This window comes from Xiphophorus hellerii, chromosome 15 (genome assembly GCF_003331165.1).
Source record: "Xiphophorus hellerii strain 12219 chromosome 15, Xiphophorus_hellerii-4.1, whole genome shotgun sequence".
Taxonomy (NCBI): Eukaryota; Metazoa; Chordata; class Actinopteri; order Cyprinodontiformes; family Poeciliidae; genus Xiphophorus; species Xiphophorus hellerii.
Genome location: NC_045686.1, coordinates 12,197,749 through 12,219,803, shown reverse-complemented (window position 1 = coordinate 12,219,803; position 22,055 = coordinate 12,197,749). Strand labels below are relative to the sequence as shown.

The 22,055-nt window shown below is 36.8% G+C and overlaps 1 protein-coding gene across 2 annotated transcripts in view; it reads right to left on the bottom strand.

Annotated features, from left to right (window-relative positions):
* Window positions 1-22,055, bottom strand: part of usta (uronyl 2-sulfotransferase a) — a 50,707-nt gene that overhangs the window by 14,948 nt on the left and 13,704 nt on the right. Inside the window, exons 2-4 of one of the 2 annotated variants that reach the window (XM_032586071.1) lie at window positions 15,797-15,913; window positions 8,612-8,655; window positions 4,168-4,323 (exon numbers count right to left, since the gene is read on the bottom strand). In XM_032586071.1, the coding sequence (XP_032441962.1) occupies window positions 4,168-4,323; window positions 8,612-8,655; window positions 15,797-15,913 (317 nt within the window). The remainder of the gene's footprint in view (window positions 1-4,167; window positions 4,324-8,611; window positions 8,656-15,796; window positions 15,914-22,055) is intronic. The other variant, XM_032586072.1, reaches the window with a different exon arrangement.

Here is a 22,055-nt window from a genome sequence, read left to right as displayed (position 1 = left end):
GTAGCTACTTAAGAGGAGACAGGCAGCAGCAAGCTGAGTGTGAAAGAGGGACGCACTGGATGAATTATTCTCTCTGACACATCCGACACCACTGAAGGCCTTGCAAAACAACTGTATTTTTTACATGCATTTGATTATACAAAAGAAGCACAATTATTACTGGATGACTTGTCTCTGAAGGTAGCTACCTTAATTAGATTTTTTTGGCAGGATAAGTAAGATCAACTAAATATGCATATGTTTCTTTATTTTTAATTGCAAAAAAAGAATGCTACTTTGATTTGGTCAATCAGATATATTTCAAATAAAATACACTGAAGCCTGTGCTTGTAACTAAGAGAATATTTAAAGTTATACTTTTGGTTCTCTCTCTTTGCGCACAACCACACTTCCTTTCTTCATCAAATCACTCTCCAAAGAAAATGATGATACATATTTTCCCCATTTTTTACATTTTCATCTTTTAAATAAAACTGTGAACAAGAGAGGTTCAGCTCAATAACTGTTTACATTTCCTGCTCTTATACAGACACTTGTTATGTCATGGCAACACTATTTGGATAGCAACAGCAATATGTATACTTGTTTATGTACCCAAGGCAGTTATTCAGAGGCTCCAGTCAGATTCAGGCTTCACACTCTCCCTCTTTCCTATAAAGCCAGTACATTTCCACTAACCCCGTTTTCATGCTTTATGGATTTCTAGTGGCATAAAACATAATATAAAGCTTTCATTAGTGCTGCAGTATATATTCTTTTGCATTTACCCACCCCCTTGATCAATACTTTGGCATATTGTATTGCTTTTAGTAGACAAAAAAAAAAAAAGTTTATGACTTTTATTAAACCTCTTTCTTCACCTCAGAGTTGACACAGAGCGCCTTGGGCAACATTTAGTAAGAAAATGTGCAAGTGTGTTTCCGTGTCTGTTTGCTGGCCAACCCCCTAGTCTTTGTGTCTGTGTTTGTGTCCAGCACTCCCTCCTCTAATTTCCCAGGAAAGGCTGAAGGGAGAAAGTGAAGGATTCCAGGCATACCGGCACTTCCCCCTCCTAATTGAACACCAGCGGTATTTTCACGGGGCTCATCAAAGGAACAGAAAAGGATAAAATTACAAAGTTTTGACTGTTGCTCTTTCTTTTCCATAACTCAGTCTCCACACAACAGTTAAAAAGTACGACTATATGAAAGACTATGTAAAACAATTAACACACTGACTTGGAAAAAGTAGCCAAAGCCATTGAACAGTTTTACATTTTGTCAGGTTACAAAAACTAATTTCAATTTTATGTGCTGGAATTTTACTAGAGACAAAGTAATGAATACTTTTAAAGTAAAACTATTTGAAATTCTTTTACAAATAAAAATGTCACATTTATTTTCAGACCTATTACACATTTATTTTCACTGTTTTTAAGGTTTTTATATCTAGAGAGTCAAACTGTTGTGACTCTCTAGATATGAAAACCTCTGAGAAGTAGCTCAAGTGCAGATAAACATACTGCTAGTCAAGTATTATCTGAGAAGTAGCTCAAATGCAGATAAACATACTGCTAGTCAAGTCTCAAATTTTTTGGGATAGATAAAAAGTTCAGTGTTGGTTTTATCTGATCAGTTCATCTTTAAAATGTTTGCTGTGCTTCCTGCATGGCTTGTGAAAAGCTGCAAGGATTGCTTCTTGTGTGCAACTCCTTAATACAAATGCATGCAACACCTTTTGGATTTTTACTTGTAACAAATTTAAAAACAATGCAACATTTTTCAATTTCTAATTATCCACAACTTCCTGTTGGGTTACATAAAGTCACACATATTAAAAAGTTCAAAGATTATGAATACTTTTGTAAGGGGCTTCACCGAAAGAAAGCACTCCAATACAATTTACATACAATTTAGTTTTAAACATGTTAAAAATAGGCTGATGGGAAATTCAATGTCCTGACATGTGTTGTGACATGTGTTATCCAATTATCTGTAAACAAGCAACATCCAGTTGCTACTCTAAGGATCTTGTTCTCACGATGCCTGCAGAGCACAGATTAACCGATTATTCAAAAGGAGAAAACCAGCTTTGACATTAATTCACAACAGCTGGCTCTTTCTAGTTGTTTCATTTTGAGCTTTTTATTTTTTTTTCCATTTCTCCCAGGAAATGAAAAAAACGCCCTGGGAGTCAAGAAGATGTCAATAATCTCTTAACAGCATAGCAGATATGAAAAGGAGATTTGAAAGTGCAAAAATAAATTAGCTACTTTCATGCAAAAATCATTGACTGCAGATACAATGGTTAACATTCTGGTCAAAGTGTCACCAAGAAAACCGTCAAAAACTGCACTGATGAGCCAGAACCTCAGCTGAGGGGAATAGGAGCTCTAAAGTTAGGCAATGTGCATCTGCATTTGCATAAGTCAACATGCCCTAAAGTACTAGGGCAAATAAACACGAGAGATTAAGGTGGCTTTTACAGGATTACACACAAGCACCAAACAGGCTTGTTATGACATGAGAATATTCACACTTTTCTGGACCGATCACTGAGATGTTTTCTATGCAGAAGCCTAGTCAGGCTAATGGTGTTAGGTCACAACATACGCAAGAGGAATTCAGAGTTTGACAAATACGTAAACAAGTCACTATTTCAATATTAGCCTAACATTTATATCAAATCAGTCAGTAATTGCTTTATATAATTAGAATCAGCTGAATCTAACCATAGCCTTTTTTATGAATAAGGCAACCAGTAACATCATGGCTATGAGTCAATGTCACATCAGTCCCCCATGAATACGTGAGTAAGTTGTTTTCTCATATGGCTTTCTCAAGAGTGCAGTGCATTACTGGAAAAGTCTCCCATACAACTCAGAGGCAGAATGCTGAAAACATTTCACTGGAAATCACATTGGGATAATTCAGTTGTCGTCTTATGCTAAGACCTCTGGGCCAACATCTGGTAAGATGACTCGAATTAACAAATAGTGTTCATAAGAGCTGCTTAAGATGCAGTTTCTAGTGGAAAAAAACCCAATCCCTTCCGATCATCAGATGTTTTTTTAATAAATACAAGTAAAAAAAATAAAAATAAAAATCAAATTTACACTGAAATCGCTTAAATAATTTGGTGATGTAATTATAAACCTCCCCTTCTAAATTGGAGGTAAAGCACAGGATAAATTTAAAGGATATGGTGCTTTTTATGCAAACAAGTACACCAATTATTAGTGTACGGGCTGGGCATTTAAATGTCATTTTATGTATCAACAGTCACATTAAATGTTTTACAGTCTGAACCTGATAAATTGTATTGCAGTCCCACACAAAGCACATCATATAATAAACAGACCTATTCACAGCAGCAAGCAAGTGGCATCAGTTTCATATTTACAGCATATGCAGCAAAAATTGACAGATAAGTTCTGTTTCTTTCTCCCTGGTTGACAGGACTAGCATTGAAAAAGACCCATCCACTCTTAAATGCTAACTAGGAACTGACTTCACATATTTGCTTAAGCTACAAATGTAGTATTTGGTGTTTACTGACACTGAACACTTATCTTGACAAAAATAAAAAAAATTAATGTAAATGTATTGCTTATTCATATGCCAGCTTTTGGTATTCAGTAGGAAAACTAACTGTTAATGGTGACAGAAAAGGTATAAACTATTATAAGCATTGTGAATAGCAAACTGATGGGCATAGTTATCAAAGGTAAGGTTGTTCTTCTTTCAGAGTTCTCTCTTCTGCTAAATATATTTTGCATTCTTTATAAAATGCTTAATACATCAACAATTATTTCTATTTGGTTATGACGACTGCAGAAGATGATTGTAGAAGTTATATGAAAAAATATATCATGTATCTAAAAATAAATGTATTTTGTTTAGTTAAAAATAACCTAATGAAAAGAAAAATCATGTTTAATATAGCTGAATTTTCTCAAAAGTTATTATTGCATGATGCTTTAAGCGATTGAAAAAGGGTAATCTTTACATTAAGGAGCCAAAATCTGATTCCACCTGGAAAATAAAATAAAAGTCAAAGACTTAACTGATATACTATAAAACAGTGAATCACTCTTTCAATATTGTACTTAGCATCAATTGTTTTAAGTGGAGTTTCAATAACAGATTACAATATCTTGTTATAAATGTCCTCCTTCACATGACTCACCTGTTCTTGTTTCATGAGACGTGTCTTATTATGGATGTCAGAAGAGACGAGGTTGAACTTATGTTTTTCAGCCAAAAGCCTCAGTAAGATGACCACTGTCCGGCTGCCGCACTTCCCCACACGGTTATAAACCACCTGGCTGGGAAACGGAAGCACCTGTAGACACATACAGAAAAACAAAGACGCAGAAAGAGAAGAAAAAAACCATTCCATTATTCAATAACATTTCCGTATTTTATGTATGCATCTTTTGCTGTTCAAATGTGCAATGGCTATGCTTTAATTAGTAATTGCAAATGTCTTTGAGCAGCCAGCCATGTAGGAAAAAAGCTATCGATATACAGAAGTTTAAAGATACTCAAACAAAGTTACAACACACTGCATTTAAGCTGTAGCAGTGCACAGAGAAGGTTTCTTCTCTCTTATTCATTTGTTCTTTTTTTCCTTGAACTCAGTGAGTCAGAAACTGCACAGCAAAACAAAACTGACAGTTTTCTTTTTCATCACACACACAAGCTACAGCAAGCACTCACACACATCATGACTCACCAGTAATAAGAAGCAGTTCAGTGATGACTCATAAATTAAAGAAAAGGGTTATTACTTCTGCCTTAACAAAGACATGTCAAACATGCCATCTTTAAGCCCAAATGCACTAATTATACAAATACCTAGATGTCTGCTAGGTTTATAATATAAGCCTACTTTCAAATTACATCTACGCAAGCTGATCACTCAATTTTAAAGATAGATTGAGAAATATATGTCTGAAAAAAAGATTTATAGGAGATTTTTGTTTAAAAAAAGACTGAGCTTTTCAAAACATTTGCATAAGTTGATAATTCAGCATAATGCAGGTTGAAACTATTTCCTTTTATTCTCTTTCTCATTTAAAAGCTGATCATTCCAAATAAATATATATGGGTTCATAGAGCTTGAAAGTAATAATGTAGTTTTATGGGTTCCACTAAGCTTCTACTACTTTGCTTTTAAACTCTTACACAAGCCTTCCCAAATTAAAGAAAATATTCCTTGCAGACGTGTCCCAGCTTATATGTTAACAAACCTGTTTTTGACCAACTGTAGCAAGGAAATGCTTTATTTCAAGTTGCAAGTGTGATAGCGCTAGGTAGACTAGTTTTGGGAAAGCAGCTCAGAGACAGTTTCCCTGGAGATCACACCCATCATTCCTCAGTGTTTGCCAAATAACAATAGACATCTAAAGTTCTAAGGTTGGTAAAACACATGCAGTGTTTTGCAGGACATCATTCCCTGCAGATATCATGACAAATGACTGCTTCAAACTTCTATCAGCTTGGTGCTGAATAATGCTGGAAGAACACCAGGAATGCTATGAAAAGAGCAAATCTCCTCTCAGCACTGACAACAGACAAAAGGAGAACAATTTGTCTATTTGGGTTATCATTGTTCCTGTTCTTTAAGGTGTAGTTTTCCTAAAATCTGCTTAAAGGAAGATATTCAGTTTCTGGTGTATTTAGGAAATCAGAAAGTAAAATATGACAAGACTGTTTTTAATTTTGCATCTGAGTAAATTTATTTCAGTCTGACTTTTGTTGTGGTAATGCATTTGAGCTAACCATATGCAGATTTTGGGGAAGAGGAGTAGTCCTTCCAAACATCTTTCTGTCATACCCTTTCTTCTGTCTTCACTTTTCTAAAATTAGAGACTTGTTCACACATCTACAGTCAAAGGTGCAAGTAACTTTGGGATTTTTTGAAACATTGTCAGATGTCACGCTGTTTAGGCAAAGAAAGACGGCTCATTGACCCCCGTATCATAAGCACTTTTCCTGGAAATTCGTAGCAGCTGTTACTGATACAAACCCGCATGAGAGTGAAAAGTGAGTCTCTGCATATTTTAGCTAGACCTGATCTGGGGTCAGTTTCTTCCACTGTGAACCAAGGGAAGAACTGCATGTTTAGGTTACAGCTGTGGGAAGAGTGGAAATTCAAAGCATTTCCTGTTATTACAGAAAGCAGAACAAGAAAGGCAGAGTGTCTGTAGCTTTGGCAGTTCTTATGTCTCGGCATCTACAGGTGATTTAGCAATTATTGATGCAAATGCCTGAGAAAACAACTCAATATCAGAATAAAACATAAACAGAAAGGTTTGTTTTAACACTAACATCAACATATTTTTCCTAGAAAGGTAAAAAAAAAGTGAAGATATGTGCATGCAAACATCCACAAAATTGTAGATTGGACATTCAGGGAACACGGCCACACACAAAAAGTCTTATATCACTATTCTGGGTGAAGTGTGGTTTTTCCATATGCTCTCATTTACATTGGACTTTCATCTCGGTTACAAATCTTTCCCCACATTAACCAGAACCAAAACCTTCTGACTGCACATGTTCTTCGACATCAGGCCACTGTTGACACTCCTGATCAGTTCCAACTACAAGAGGGCATGTCAACAAAAGTATAATGAGAGAAGTGCCTAATGTACCACACGCCACCAGCATGAGAGCATTAATGTCTCTCTGGGGATAGCAAAGAGTAGAAGGAATCAATCGGTCAATGACATGCAACTATTTTGGAAAAACTGTCAATCAAGTCAGTGCATCTGGAAGATGTATGTATTGTGGTAATGCCTGCGCTCTCATTTAAAGTCAAAGTAAAGCAATAGGCTCAACTTAATGTAGGGATACATTCTTAGAAAAATGCCTAAATGAATCAGGGAGTGCAAATTTAAAAATTGGATTTTATTAAATGATAACTTTTTTTCAAAATCCCAATAGTGAGACTACATTCAGCAAGAAGGTCATAGGTTCAAACAGTGGACAGGGTTTTAGTTTCTGCAGGCTTTTAATGCTATCACTAGATATGGAATTGTTTCACTGGGTACTGCGTGGGGCTGGCAACTTCATTTTAGGTTTGACACAGATCCTCCTGAGACCCAGAGAAAAAAAAGTTTTTGAATTTCTTTTTTTTTACACTACATGACTCTTTGGAGTGAAAAAACATCACTACAATTGAAAAAATTTCAAAACATGTTTTTATTTATTTTTTAGAGTATGTCCTTTGGAGAGGACACCGGGACTCTCTTGTGGCAAATATGAACACATTTCGAGGCCCAGGATGTCCTCTCTAAGGACCAACAGGATTTAACACAGTGGCATGTATGGTTTCAGAGTTATGAACAAAAAACCTATGTGCTCCACAGAGGACAAAAATGTATTGCTGGGTCTCAGCAGGAAGAACTCTCCACTTCGGTGCAATTAGCCTCCTGTGGCGGTGCCTTAGAGATTTTATTGATGTATTTATTTGTCAGCTTATTGTTATTGTTAAAAATAATCTTGTTCTTTATTCACTTAAAAGAAAAAGCAAATGTTTTTGTAAGACCCATCAAACCCCAACACTAGTTTCTTCCCATAGTCATAAAATATGCCCGCTCGGTTGACCATCATCACTTAATCAAAATTCCTTTGACTCAAAAGTCAAAGGAATTATTTTTCTCAACAACTCCCATCTGGTTTCAGAAACAAAATCTCAATTTTCTTTGTTAGCTCAACACAGATCAGCTTCTGTGTTTCAATGATTATAACCAATATAATCAGACGCCTCAAGGTACACTTGAGCTGTTACTTTAAAAACTCTTAAATTCAAATTTATAAACATTTTCAGACAAGCAGCAGCCTGTTTAATAAAGCCAAATAATGTTGACTTTATAAAACATGAATTTTATAGATTGGTCTGAATCATACCAATGCATATGAATTTCACAATTGTAAATTGCTTGTTTCAAATGATAAAAAAAGCATCAAATCCACATCTCATAATAACACAAGTAATTGTGTTATTATTTGACACAAGGGATGTGGTTGCTTGGCTCGTCTGAATGCAAAGTAAGTTTTTAAAACACGTACTGAAACAGAAAACAAAGATGTGATCTAAAATAAAAGCAATAGCTGGTTTCAACAGCTACAAACAAACCTCATTATTGTCCTCAGTTGCTGATTTTCAACATTGCAGCCCCTAAACAGCAACCCCAATCAAGCATGAGGAACGGAGTAAAAGAAAGAGATTGTACTGAAACAAAATGAGGTAAAAATGGAGTGACTGATTAAAGATGCTGTCAATAAACAAGGGTCAGATGGAGGGAGAAGGCAGTTGGCAAAGAGAGAAAGAGGGAGCTCAGAGGAAAGATAGTTCTGCAGACATGCAGCTGGATGGATACAAGGCCCCTGTGTCAGCTCTCCCTCGATGTTTGTGCCAGTGCATTCAAAGCATTACTGTAGCTGTGAAGGCAGGTCCCACTGGTATTTACAGAGTTCGCATGCAACTCCTTCACACCAACCTAACCCCTCACTTTCCTTGACTTAGCTGGATTCAACTGCAGGGTAACACATCAGAGATAGAAGGCTCGGAGAAAAAAAGATCAAGGGATAGCAATTGCTTGTACCAGATAAGGACTTACTCTCTGAGCAGGTGGTCCGTGGTCATTCAGATACGTGGATTCCCCTGCAAGGAAACAAATATAAGCGTGTTAGAATGTTTTAAGAATCTACACACAGGATAATTAAAATCAACTTTATGTGTGCTGAGTGTGTATGACTGGATAGACCCCCCACTAATGCAAGAATTTTGTTAAAAAGCTAACACTAAAATCAAAGCAAAAACACGTGGGTAATAAATGAAAGCCTGTAGAAATCGATGTGGCAGAAGAAAAAAAGATCTTGTGGTTGTTAAAGTCTGCAGCTGCATCTTTTGAGCTCTACTCGAAGCAGATTTTTGGCCAACAGACAATTTTGTAACGTTTATTTGGAACATTTAGACAGTGGATTGCACTATTAATTCAAATCTGTCTTAGAAGGTCCTCCTGGGCAAAACAACAAAATGAATTTCTAGCATTTGTAAGACAACATATGAAATATGTGAGAGAAAATTTGTATTGTAAGCTCTCGTGCAACCATCATGTTAGCTAGTCTGTCTCTGCACCATGTTAAGACATCCTCATTGTCTCAAGAACCTTTGTGACCTTATGAACGTTACAGGATTAAAAGTCCTATTTCAATGTAAAAGAAAAAATTATGATGCCACTTGACTCTGTGCTTGTAAAATAGGTTTTCCCTACCACTTCCATAGCTGTCAAGCCACAGTGCTGCTGCCAACGATATTATATCTGCTGTCTGTTTTTTCTATATGTGAATGGTGGGTTTCTGCACTTCCACCATCTGTTTATTCTTTCATCTTTGCAGTCGATCTGGATTTTATTTTTAAGTTGATCATAAAACTGATTGTAGCATAACTTTGAGGAAGTGCTCTGCATGGAAGAGCATCCCATCCAAAGCTGGTGTATCAATAAAAGTAAATCACACAGAGGCTCTGAAAGCCTAAACTTTTTAAATGAGTTGTGCTTTCTTCCAGCTTCCAACATCATTTTATCTTCACAAAACTGAAGCAAGGCTTTTCTTTGACAATCGATACAATACATTTCAAATTGTAGTAACTGCCTAAAAAACTCACACTCCTAGCAATATGATGTTGCACTATTAGGGACACACCTGACAGCAACACGTGAATAAAATAACACAAATGTTTGCAGTACAGTTTGAAGGGTAAAACTTTAGAAAACAAACCAAGTGCAAACTCAGGATCTAATAGCAGAAGGATAACTGTTTTCAAAATGAACTGATTGAACCTTTGTGAATAAAATAAGAAGGTTTAGCCACATAGTCTATAGCTGATTGGGTGAGTAAACTAAAAAAAAAACTTGTTATTGTCAACAAGCAGTCTCGACTAGTCTTCAGAAATGACAAACACGTGTGGCATAAAACTGCAAAAAACATCCCTTCCAAGTCAACATCTGGACCCAGCAGCGTCACATTAACTGTTCACCCTCTGTCAATTCCAAACAATGAACAAGGCATATTGCTCTTGGAAAAAAGTGTGAAGACATGGTGGAGAAACTTGTAGCTTTTTCACAAACCAATAATAGAGCTCATTCAGTGTTGTTTTCACTCGGAGTATCAATGCTCAGGCGTAAAAGCCAGGCTTCAGACAACAGCCTCTTCTATGGAGGCTCTTTGCATGTCTCTGAGATGTGATCCAGAGCACAGATGAGATTAATAAGAAAAACAGCATAAAACACTCACACGGATTTATTTCCAGCCAAGTTTCTCTGTTGAGTCTAATTTAAAGTTGCTTATTATGTGCTTGTGCTATAAGTAGCTGACTTTCTAAGTGTGTGTTTAGTAACCTGTGTATAAGCTTTTACTAATTACTCATTACTTCTTCAGCCTTGGCAATGGCTCTCCCAACCACAAATAGAATCACATGTGTATTTCTATAACTTATCATTTCTTGTCTGATCCACGGCTGTCTCTACATGTCTCTACATGGTGTGTTTTTAGAACCTGTTGTTTTGTCTCCCTCTATTTATGTTGCTTTACTTAGTTCTCCTGAGGAATGCTGAAGGATGGATATGTTTGCAGGTCTTCTCAGATGCATTTTCAGGTCACTGCAGGGTAAGGATGCGGAGAGGTCTGTTTTCCTTCCTCTGTGATCTATCACAGACCCCTGGATCCCCACATCTCCTTCAAGCATTCACACAGCCATGACCTCCACTTTCATCCAACTCTCTCCCTTCCCTCCACTGTGTGCTTCTCATTAGCGTTTTGGATAAAGGATTGGAACTGTTTTTTTTCAGTGCACAAGGGTTGCAAAAGCTGACAGCTGCCCTCTGCCCCCACATCCCACAGAGGGAGGAAAATGAACTTAAAAAGCCACTGTACAGTGTATTGTACTCACTGACCCCATTGTCCTGTGACACTATCAGTCAGAAAGACAGGAATAAAAATTCAGGAAACTTTTTCCGCTTTGCCAGGAAAACAAAACATCATATTACCATGACAACACTCCAGTGCAAAAATGTCCAGTTGGCAATGCAGCACTACTATACAATGGCGAGGCACTCAAGACAGCTGCAGACTTTACTACCTGCATTTGTTAACAATATTACCTGTGTTACATAACCTCCAATTTACATTGCTTGCATCTCCGCTCCTCCACCGAACGGACTCCGCAGTAATTATGTACCCATTATAGTCAAAGGGAGCGTTTTCACTGCCTCTGAAGGGTATCACACGGCAGCACAGTCCACACCACCATCTGGCAAAGGTAGAACCCAACCATATTTTGCCAGCCACTTCAGCAAGTTCAGAGTCAATCTATAAACATCACACCACACCAACAGGAAATAAACGAGCATGACAACCAGGTTGTTTGTAGAACTATATTTTCTCAAAATCCAGGTTATATTAAAGATGCAGTATGTAACTTTTATAAAAAATGTATGCTTTTTGCATCTTTGTTAAAACTCACACTATTTTATGACAACATGGTATGAGACAGATCATCTGAGAAAATTAAGCTCCTCCACCGCCTCCTAATGCTACTAATCACCTGCACAAATACACCGCTCCCAGTCAAAAACAACCAATCAAAAGCAGAAGGTAGGTCACTCATGCATGTGTAGTGAACTACAGTATTTTATTGGATTCCACTCATCTTTTTTATCACTGGCTTTATCTTGGATTTTCCATACATGCTTCTCAGAGCACATCTGGGCTTGCAGCGAGCTGTACGTAATTCAAATTAGGGTGGTCAGGAATAGCTCTGCTCCACTGGCAAAATACGTGGCGGAGCAGAGCTATAGCCCCTTGCAGCGCTAAATGCAGGGTACATAATATCTGTCTCATTTGAATTCATAGAAAACATAGAGCCCAAACAATGAATAGTCTATCCAGCCACTGGATATTTTGGAGTTTTTATTGAACTTGTAAAACTTTTAATTGAGACAAAATAAAGTTGTTTGCACCTGCCCGTTGAGACTTGGCTCCTTGGGCTTTAACAGAAAAGCAAAATGAAAGCCTCCTTCATGTGGTTCACCCCATGCAGGGAGGGATGTCAAGGTCATGTGCTACATGAGCCAGGTGGCAGACTAGGCCAGGGGCTTGGGCATGCCGGTTACTAGCATCATTATGTGCCTCTAAATAGACTGTATTTTCCTCAGGAACAGAAGAAAGAAGTCATGAACAGAGTAACAAATACATTAAAACAGATCTTGCAACTTGTTTTAATACAAACATGTTCTCTTATTATGGTTGGCAATTTTTGTGTGTCTCTCAGCACATGTGCATGTGGGGGTGAGTGTGTACGTGTGTCAGTAGGTGATTGACAGAAAAACTAACTTGAGTGTGACCATGCATTGGTATGTAGCTAAACGGTAAATTGGATTACTGAGTCACAAGATTCAAGGGCTTCAGATAATCACTAATTATCTGAAGCACAGGGTACTTCACTATACCATAAAAGCTATAAACGCTTAAAAAATCTAAATATATACACTCAAGCAAGAGTAAGTTTTTGATTGGTTTATGAAAGAAGTCCTTAAAATGGGTTTCAATAAGCCAAGATTTACAAATTTATCTAAGATATATTTAGATTTCAATTAAATTAATTTTTCTTAAAGCATTAATTTTCAGTTATTGTAATTTTCACAAGACAAACAGTTCAAGCAAATTCAGGTAATTCAGGTAAATGTGATCAATGCAATTACAATTCAATCACACAGCATCATTCTGATCCATCTGCATAAAGTTGGATTAGAATTTCAATCCAGAATACAGATTGTCACTTAAATGTGCATTTGTCTATAGTGAAGAAATATACACCAACTGTTTCATGAAACACATTTGGAAAAGGACTGTCACACTTTTTTGCCCCAATCACCATAGCACAACTCTCCAGGTTTTGGAATGTTCCTTTGGTGTCTGCATCTTTGAAGGAATGCAACAGCAAGTTTGGGAATTTCATAAACATGTATTTAAACTATAGACCATTTCATTTGCTTTGTAAAACAGCATAAGTATGGTTTAGAAAAGCACACATCCAAGAATAGGATGAGGTGGGAGCAGAAAACCGCACAGGAATGGCTGTTGGGAGAATGGCCAAAAGAATTGGCAAAATGGTTTAAGCTGAGGAGCTTTAGCACTGCTTACAGGACAGACGTCTAAGTGAAAATGGAAACTTACAGACATTCTGTCATGGAATGTTCTACAAGCATGCACAACTAGATTACAGGTTGGTTTTGAAGACTAAACTCTCTCATGTATAACCACATCCTGCTGTAGTTTTTGGACAGGCTGAAGAAAGATGAAGTTGTGAGGAAAAGGTGTATATGCTTACCTTAAGCCTCATTTTAGAAATACATGGAAGGTAGCTTGTCCAGAAGCCCACCGTTCCTACCCAATGCCTCTGTGTAAATCACTCCAATTTAGACTCAGACATATGTCTATGGTTACTGTCCTCACTAAACATTTTCACCACAACAGACAGCATACACAAACAGAGTCAGTGTGCATGGGTTACATACACAACACATCTTTTCTTTGTGTGTCGGTGTGTTTATGTAATATGTGTGTGTGGTCACAGAGCCCTTTGATTTGGTGTGTGGGAGTGGCCCACCATTAAGACACATAGCTCAACCCATTGCCTTAATTACAGAAGGGCGCTTGGTTGAGAGTTAGGGGCAACACCCCATTATGCCCTGCTCTACATCACTCTTTAGTCACTAAAGAAAAAACAATGTTCACATATCGCTGCAACATAAATAAAAGTAGTGCCATTGATATGGTATTGCAGGTGCCTGAGCACAAAAATCTGGTAGGAAGAATAATTTGAGGACTTATTGCTCCCCTCAAATTTTGGTCTCCGAGAGGTAGTAGCAAGGACTTACACACAGACAACCAGATGTGCTGGTCTTGGGAAACATCAATATGAGTCTCAGTATGTCATTAGTGGATACCGGTAGTTACCACCATGTATATTGTATGACAAGTATGTGCCAAAAAACTGATGACCCAGCAAATGGAGACTTGACTTGATGGCTGCAAAGCTGCTAGACAAGTCAAAAATAGGCAGGAGAACAGTTTAATAGTTTCCAGTTCCTTGGTGACTAAAGGAAAGCATCTAACACTCTTTTGAATTAAAGCACATAAGCAAGAATCATTGCGATTTTAAATGGTTAAAGAGAGTTTGTAACCATTTCCCCTTTATGTAACTTTGCTGTTACTCAGTTATATGTGAGGACACAAAGGCAAAACAAAGAGTTAAGGTTAAACTGTCACCAATGTCACTAAGGTGGTTATAAAGTCAGAGTAGATTAAGTGCAGAAAATTGAAGAATATGTTTTTAACTTTTGACTAACAGATCAGGCATTAGATTGATGGTGATAGGAATTTCTCTAGAGTTGCTGGTTTGAGCCCCCCTCTGTCCACCACCGTCATCATCTCCTTGGGCCAAACACTTAACCCGCCTTGCCTTGATCTGTGCTCGGACAACTGTTTCTAAGGTGCTATTTAAAACATCACATTTTTACATTTATGAGGTGGAAAAAGACATATCTTCAAGTTTTTACCAACTGATTACGCAATGAAAACTGACAGTGTGTAACCACACATTATCTTTTCATTTTTGAACTGAAAAGAAACATCTATAATGTAGACAGTCAAACTGGTTTAAATGTCAGAAAAAGATTTCAACTTTCTAGCAGTTGGAAAGGCATTGCTAGCTCGCGATGTTTGGTCTAAATTAACAAGCATATCTCTAAGGTGGTCTTACAGCCAAATTGGTTTAAATGTGTATGGAAGAAGACATGTTAATTTTCTACCAACTGATTAGGCAATTGTTAGTTTGATATATGTGAGGAGAGACTGATCTAGCACTGTGGTGTTTGTGAATGGTCAATGTCAACTCTGTAATGTGAACAGTAGGAGTTTAACAAAAATGTCTTCCATTAGAGCTGCTAATGTTCACTGATTGCATTAAAAATACTTCTCTAAGGCTGACTGCATAATTTAGTGGAAATTGAATTACAGCAATAGCTGCAAGGGTGTTGCTTTTTTTATCTTAATAACCAACACTGTCTGGCATTACGTATGAATAATCCTAGTATACGGAAGTCCATATGGCATTTAACAAGAAACCACTTTGGTTATTTTAGGAAGTTCCAAAGCAGCTGAGAAAAATTCCCCTGCTTACTGTCCAGTTTAAGAAACTGACAACTCATTATTCATCAATATGGTCTAGCACTCTAGCTTAATACTTTGTAGATAACACTTGACCAAGCAAGCAGACTTGTATAAACTCGGGAGTATTTTGGAAAGCTTGAAGAGGCAAAGAAGCAGTTATTGACAATGAATGTAGAGTAACATAGTGAATTAAATCAAGTGAGTCTATTCAAGAATAAAACTCAACAGCTGCCAAAACGTTTGCAGGACTATGTTGCTGCAGTACTTCTGCATATACAGAAATGCAAAAAAAGCTGATACCATTCAAAAGTCAATCTAACAACAAAAAACAGGATTGCTTTTGTTTGTTTTCTCCAATAAAGCCAGTAACATCAAATTCTCTAGCTACTGAGAAGGGTGTTTTGCAAGAAATTATATTCCTTAAATAGTACATCAGAAATGAGAAAGACATAATGCACAAATAGATAGTATGATGTGATTTTTGGTTAACTGAATGCTCAGTCAGCTTATTTTTGACAAGTCACTTCCTTTCCAGACAGCACAAGAATGCTTGTGCAATTTGTACGTACCTTGTCTTGTCTTTTGGGCATGTGGACACGACACCAGATGTCTTTCTACCCTGTCCTTATGGAAAAAGAGTCTGCCAGTGGCCCTTTTGATTGACCAGTGACTTTTCCAACTGACCCCTACAAAAGAAGTCAAATGGAGGGGACCTTTTAAGTCTGTCTTCAAAATGGGCAGAAAGTAAAAAAAAAACAAACAAACAACTAAATCTAGTGGGGAAGGAGGAGCTTTGGAAACAAACTTTTAGGTAAGAGTGAACAATAGCTGAATTTACACAGGACAAGCTATAATATTTTGTTTTCCACTACATACTGAAAATCCAGCTAAAACATTTTACCCCATATTTATTGAACAATAGCAATGATAGAGGGTTCTGGTTAAAATTTGGCATGCTGCTATAAATCAGAAAATCTTCCTTTTGTACAACACCTTGGTTCAGAGCCTCGATCAAGTGTGATTTGTTTTTTTATTTATTTTTTTAATCTAAAAAATTGTTGGTTTATGTTTTTGAAGCGTTGTTCAAATGTTTCTTATTTCACATCTCATATCTTGAATAATTGCTATGAAGAGCCAGACGTTGACCAAAAAGTTATTTGTTGACCCTAAGATGGGAATACTCACCAATACCCATGCATCTGCTGGCATATATTATAACAAGCTCTAAATATAAATGGCTTGTTTTTACTACTTCATGTATCATGATGGTGTCAGCTAAAAAAATAAAACAGCCAACCCCAAACATCCAACACCCATATTTTATGGTTTGGTGGTGGTGCTGCTGAGGCATGCCATAGAAAAGACACCAAAACCTGGGACTGCTTTGCAGTTATCTTTAAAATGTGTGACTTTTGCAATCTCTCATGTCTTAATTCATGGTGGGCATGATATGTTCTTTGTACTCCGTCGTTTAGTTTCTTTTCTGACTGTCTGTGCTTGCATGCCAACTCTCAGTTTGCCTGTTTGTTCTAGGTTTTATGCATGAACATGCATGTAGCCACTGAGAATCCTGGAATCAGCACTAAGAAGCAAGGATTAACTCCACAGCTGAGGACATACAAGTAAAATATACTTTCAAATACCTCCATGCAACTGGATAAACAGTAAAAGAAACATAAGGAAGTACCCCAGACAGACTTTTTATTTTTTTTATTTTTTAGCACAGCTAAATATTTGGATTATTTTAATAATAGACAAATATTATCTTAATGTGTACTAAAAAAACAGTTTTCAAATAATTTAATTTGTTAAGGGTAACTAGTTACCTGATTCTGTCTGGTGAATCAGGATCTATTTAGGTGAAAGGTCAGGCCCAAGAAAGGTCAACCCCCCAAAAACACGACTTTTCAACAGATAATCTAAGACTTAACCAGGGGTGTTATGTTCATCCTATAAGAAATTAAATTTGAAAACTAAAACTGCCTTTTGAAATAATTTCATAAAGATATCATTGTCAGGTATAATGATTTATTTGATGATCTGAAACTTAAAGTGGGAAGAGTGAGTAAAAACAGAAGGAACCCGTGACAGAGGAAATAATTTTTTTCCACAGTATATTTAGGCTGTTTATTATTAAACATAGCCTAATTTACAATTGGTTTATTAAATTATAGTAAATCTAGCCTCTAGTAGGTTTATTACTAAACCTATTGTAAATAGGTTTAATGAGAGTGCTCATAGACTGAAATGTTGAGGGGGAAATTCTTTATAAAGGCCTCTTTCACAATCCCTTAAAACAATTAAGATAATCCTGTCATCTGCTATAAACTGAGGGTTTAGTTATCTGACTTTTACAGAAGCATGATTAGGGATAAAATGACAAGATAAGCAGTTCCCATATTTAAAAAGCTTTGTAAGTTATATATCTAGCCTTTGTGTTTATAATTAAATATATATATTTTTTATTGACAGTTGATTTGAGCAGATTATGAGAATACATCATAGTGCAGATCTGATACCCATAGCAGTAGCACTAAGACAGGATGACCACAAAGGAGCCAGGAAAAGCTTAGAGTATAGGAGTAATAAGAGTGCAGTATGGATAAATGTTCCAACACTGACAATGGTTTTCTTCCAAATGTACCAAAATCCACAAATGTCGAAATAGTCTTGAAAATTCTGTAAACCACGGGGCAGTCTTGTGGCTGATTTTTGTTGTCTTACAAAAAACCCAAAACACCAAAGCTTGTTTATTGTGTACGCCACATTAAGATAATGATCTGCTGGTTCAAACTGCACTTTAAGCACTACCATGGAAGGAGTAGTCCCAACTTCTCTTTCCAAAGCACATCAATTTACAACATGAACGTGCTTTTTACAACTGCATATCGTCTCCTTCCTTTTATAGTTCCTAAGAAAATACAGTCTGACCTATATGTTTCTAAGTTGGTAAACTGTATTGTTATTTGGGAGACTGGTTAAGAATGCTCAAAAAAGCTTTAGGTGCAAATTACAAAAGGAAAAAAGCACCATAAGGAGAGTTCAGAAGCTTAAAAATGACAGCAGTTAAACCCAGCAGGTCACAGTTTGAAATGTAACACAAAAAACATATTCAGGAAAGGCAGCTGCTTTTCTGAATGTTGAGTAAATGAAAAGGAAGAAAGTTGGACAGAGAGAGAAAGTGAGTGGAACAAATTGTTATCTAATCAGAGTTTGAGACCTCTGCAGAGGTCAGCAAAAGATGAACTGCCATGTCTAAAAGTTTTTCTCAATGGCCTGAAATGCCTTCAGCAGATGGAAAGATAATGATTTCACCAGGAAGTGCAGATTTGTGAACCCACAGGCAATTGAGCTGGTTATACAGTAACACAAATAAAAAAAAACGAATGACATAAAATAACCTAAAGTGGATTTTCTTCTGTTTTGATGGGCCAGCCTAATATGACAGCACTTTAGTACAAGTTAGGATCAAAGATGTAGTAATATTTAGGAAATAAACTGGCTCTTTAGTTTCATGGAATTTCACCGCAAATGTTGGCTAAAAGCCTCATCCAGCTGTGAGAACTATCCTTGTTTTCCTGTTTGATGGCACGTGATACAGAATTTCCGTTGACTGAAGTGTAAGGCTCTGACAGTCCTTTAATCGCAACAATCTGCGTGCCCATGTGTTAACCTGTCTGTGACCTATATTCCCACTTAGGGAAGCTCCTTCTTAAATCCCATTCTGTTTTTGCACCATCTTTGCTCATATTAGGACTCTGCAAAAAAATAGGCATTGGAGGGGGTAAAGCTGCAGCTCGGTCCTGCAGAACAAACACACCGCATAAAGAGAGTCTGTATGGTGTCAAGTCTCACACTGAAGTGAGGGGTAGAAGAGAGAGAGGGGGGAAAAAAGAAGTAAAAGAGAGGGTCAGGTAGAACAGACACTGAGAAAAAAACAAACTTTTGAAGTAAGATGATTTACAGAAGGTAAAAAATAGATGAAATGGAGCCAAATACCTATGGCTGAATGAATCTTGTAATAACTTTTCCGACAGCCTTGTCGAAACTGAAATTGTCATAAAATATTTCCAGAGGGACAAGAAAGAGAGAAATTCACACAATGAGAGCCCAATGGAAAATTTTTTTTGCACAGTTCTGTTTATTGCAGTGAGGTCTGATTTCAACATGTATAGTATGCTACACATGAAGGTCAGGTTGCACAACAAACACAAAAAGATTTTAATTTTTGAAATAAGCTGCATCAAGAGAAGTCATGTTAGATCTTTTTATGAGATTTAAACTATGAATTTACAGACATGGCAGACATTGGTTGTCAATGCTATGACAACCAACTCTTTTTTACGCCTCCAAGAGTCCATCTGATTTCTTAATTTTTCCTTTCCTTTCTTTTTAACAGCCAAATGCTCCCTACTTCACTGCATGGAGGTTTGCATATACTCGCAGTGAACTCAAAGCAGATATCCGCCAGAAAACATCCATAGAAAGGCACATTTTTATGGCCACATACGTGTACTTGATGTCACACAGTAATCGGCCAGGTAGAAAATGGTGTTCACCGTGAACAGTTGTGTGTGCGACACCGAGCAGATAAGTTGGCACAATTTATTTTGGCAACAATTGGTTCACTTCATCACCCTACCCTTTCTATTTTAGACACTTAACAGATTCCTATGGCCTTCAAGAAGGCATGTGATCTTCCTCTCCTCTTAAGTTTCAGTATCTTAAGTTGGGAAGTTAAATTTTTTATGCTTGAGAGTTGAAGTTGGATGGAGTGTCAGACAAACTAAAGACCTTTTCCAACCACAACATCCCAGTGCACTCCAAACTCAACAGCACCGTCAGGCAAAAATGAGTTCATCCAAAAGACAAAATAACTAAACACAACCCGAGCCATTTTGAACTTGTTGACCAAGTCTAGAGAAGATCTTAAACCCTTCTATGAAAATTAGAACAAGAAGATAGTTTGAAGAAAAATCTAGGAAACCATGTGTGATAAATGTTGAACAAAAAAATAGTTACAAGCAACCGTATTATTTTTTAAAACTCTGACAATGCAAGATTGACTGCAATGCATAGCCATGAGTTATGCAGCTCTTGGCTAAGTATAGGTGACAACAACCCAAACAATCCACAGGAAAGGGAGGTTGGGTCAGTGACAAACATGTGCATTAAAGTTCACAAATGTGCCAAAACAGCTGAGGAATCTGAGACCACATCTCAGTCTGCAAGAATTAAAAAACCTCAAGGATAAGAGAACGCTATACGTTGTGGTATAACCACTAACCTAATTTGTTAATGTCATATATTGGTAAAGAGAATACAGTCATTTTCAAATAAATTTGAAGACGCACTAAAAGATGCAGTAAAAAATATAATAATTAACTGAAAAAAGGGCCTCAAAGCACCAATTTGTGTTTAAATAATCTATATAACGTGTTTCATTTTGCAAATTGAGTTACTGAAAAAAAATGGCCATTGGAAAAACTTTTTATGGTCTCCTTGTTCATTACGGGCAACATTTATTTCATTTGCATTCTGCTGGTCACCTGCATGAAGAAGCCATAAGAAGGTAATGAACGGTTACCTACTTTTAGAATTTGAATATTTATAAGGGTTTAAAATGTGCATTTCCTGACCACTGGTAGGGCCTTAAAGTTAACTAAAGTTAAAATCTTTGTGAATCTCATAGGGCGCATTTACTCTTTACTCAGATGCTCTGTACATTTAAATAAAACAATAACACCGTGATTTGCAGAACGTTGAAATTAATGTTTCTTCTGTAGCAAATAAAAACTGGGCATTTCAAAAATATAATTCCCACAATCTGACAGAAAAAGGTCAACACAATTATGTGGTGAGGTGAAGAAATGAAAAGGTTTTTGTAATTGCTAAGAAGAAAACAGTCTAGAACCCAGCATGAATCTGCCAAAAGTTGAAATGACAATGTGTTTACCACAAATGGACAATGGTTAGTCAGATATTTTAATGAGGTAATGGTTTCAATTTAATTTAGGTAATATATCATCATTAGAATCATATTGTGGCAATGTTTTTCCTAATTACAACTTTGGAAGAGTTAAATGCTTCCAAACCATGTCTTCCCTCTCTAAATTTTAACTATTTTCCATACAAAACAGCACTTTGAGGATAGTCTTTCTCTGTTCTCAAGGCTGCCAAAACTGCAGCTGCCTGTGATGCAATCTGGATAGAGATTTAGTACACTCAGAAAAGCAAATGTGTAGCTTAGCTTACATACAAGTAGGTTCATGTAAGTCTGAGATCTTACATGAGAGTCTCAAAAACCCAAAGCCACTCACTAATTACACACTGGTTGGTGGCAGAGTCCTGACCTTCATGTATGTCTGTATCATCTGTTACATAAATACCTGTTTGACACAAAGTGTTGTCAGGCTCTGTCTTGTTCTGAAGTGGTGGTCAGTGCCAGAATAAACCACTGTTAGATCAAGACACAGCTGCTCCCTTGATCCATGTAAATTCTTCAAAAATAAGTAAGCACATGTACGCATCAAAAGAAATAAAATGTTGAAAAATACAGCATGTACTATGCTGGTATGTGTAAAATGTTAATATGAAGTTTGAGACATACTCACCATTTCAATAAGTGTGAATGTCAGCGAGTATTTGGAATCAAAAACTGGACCAGAATTACATAAATAGCTAATTTTATTTCCAGTTCTGCCAGGGGGATGAATATTTTTTTGGCTAAAATGTTTCTCTGCATCATTTGAAATCAGGTCTCTACCACCTAATTTCCAAATGATTGACTCTCTTCTGTTCTCCATGCTTACATAAAATCCAGTCTAA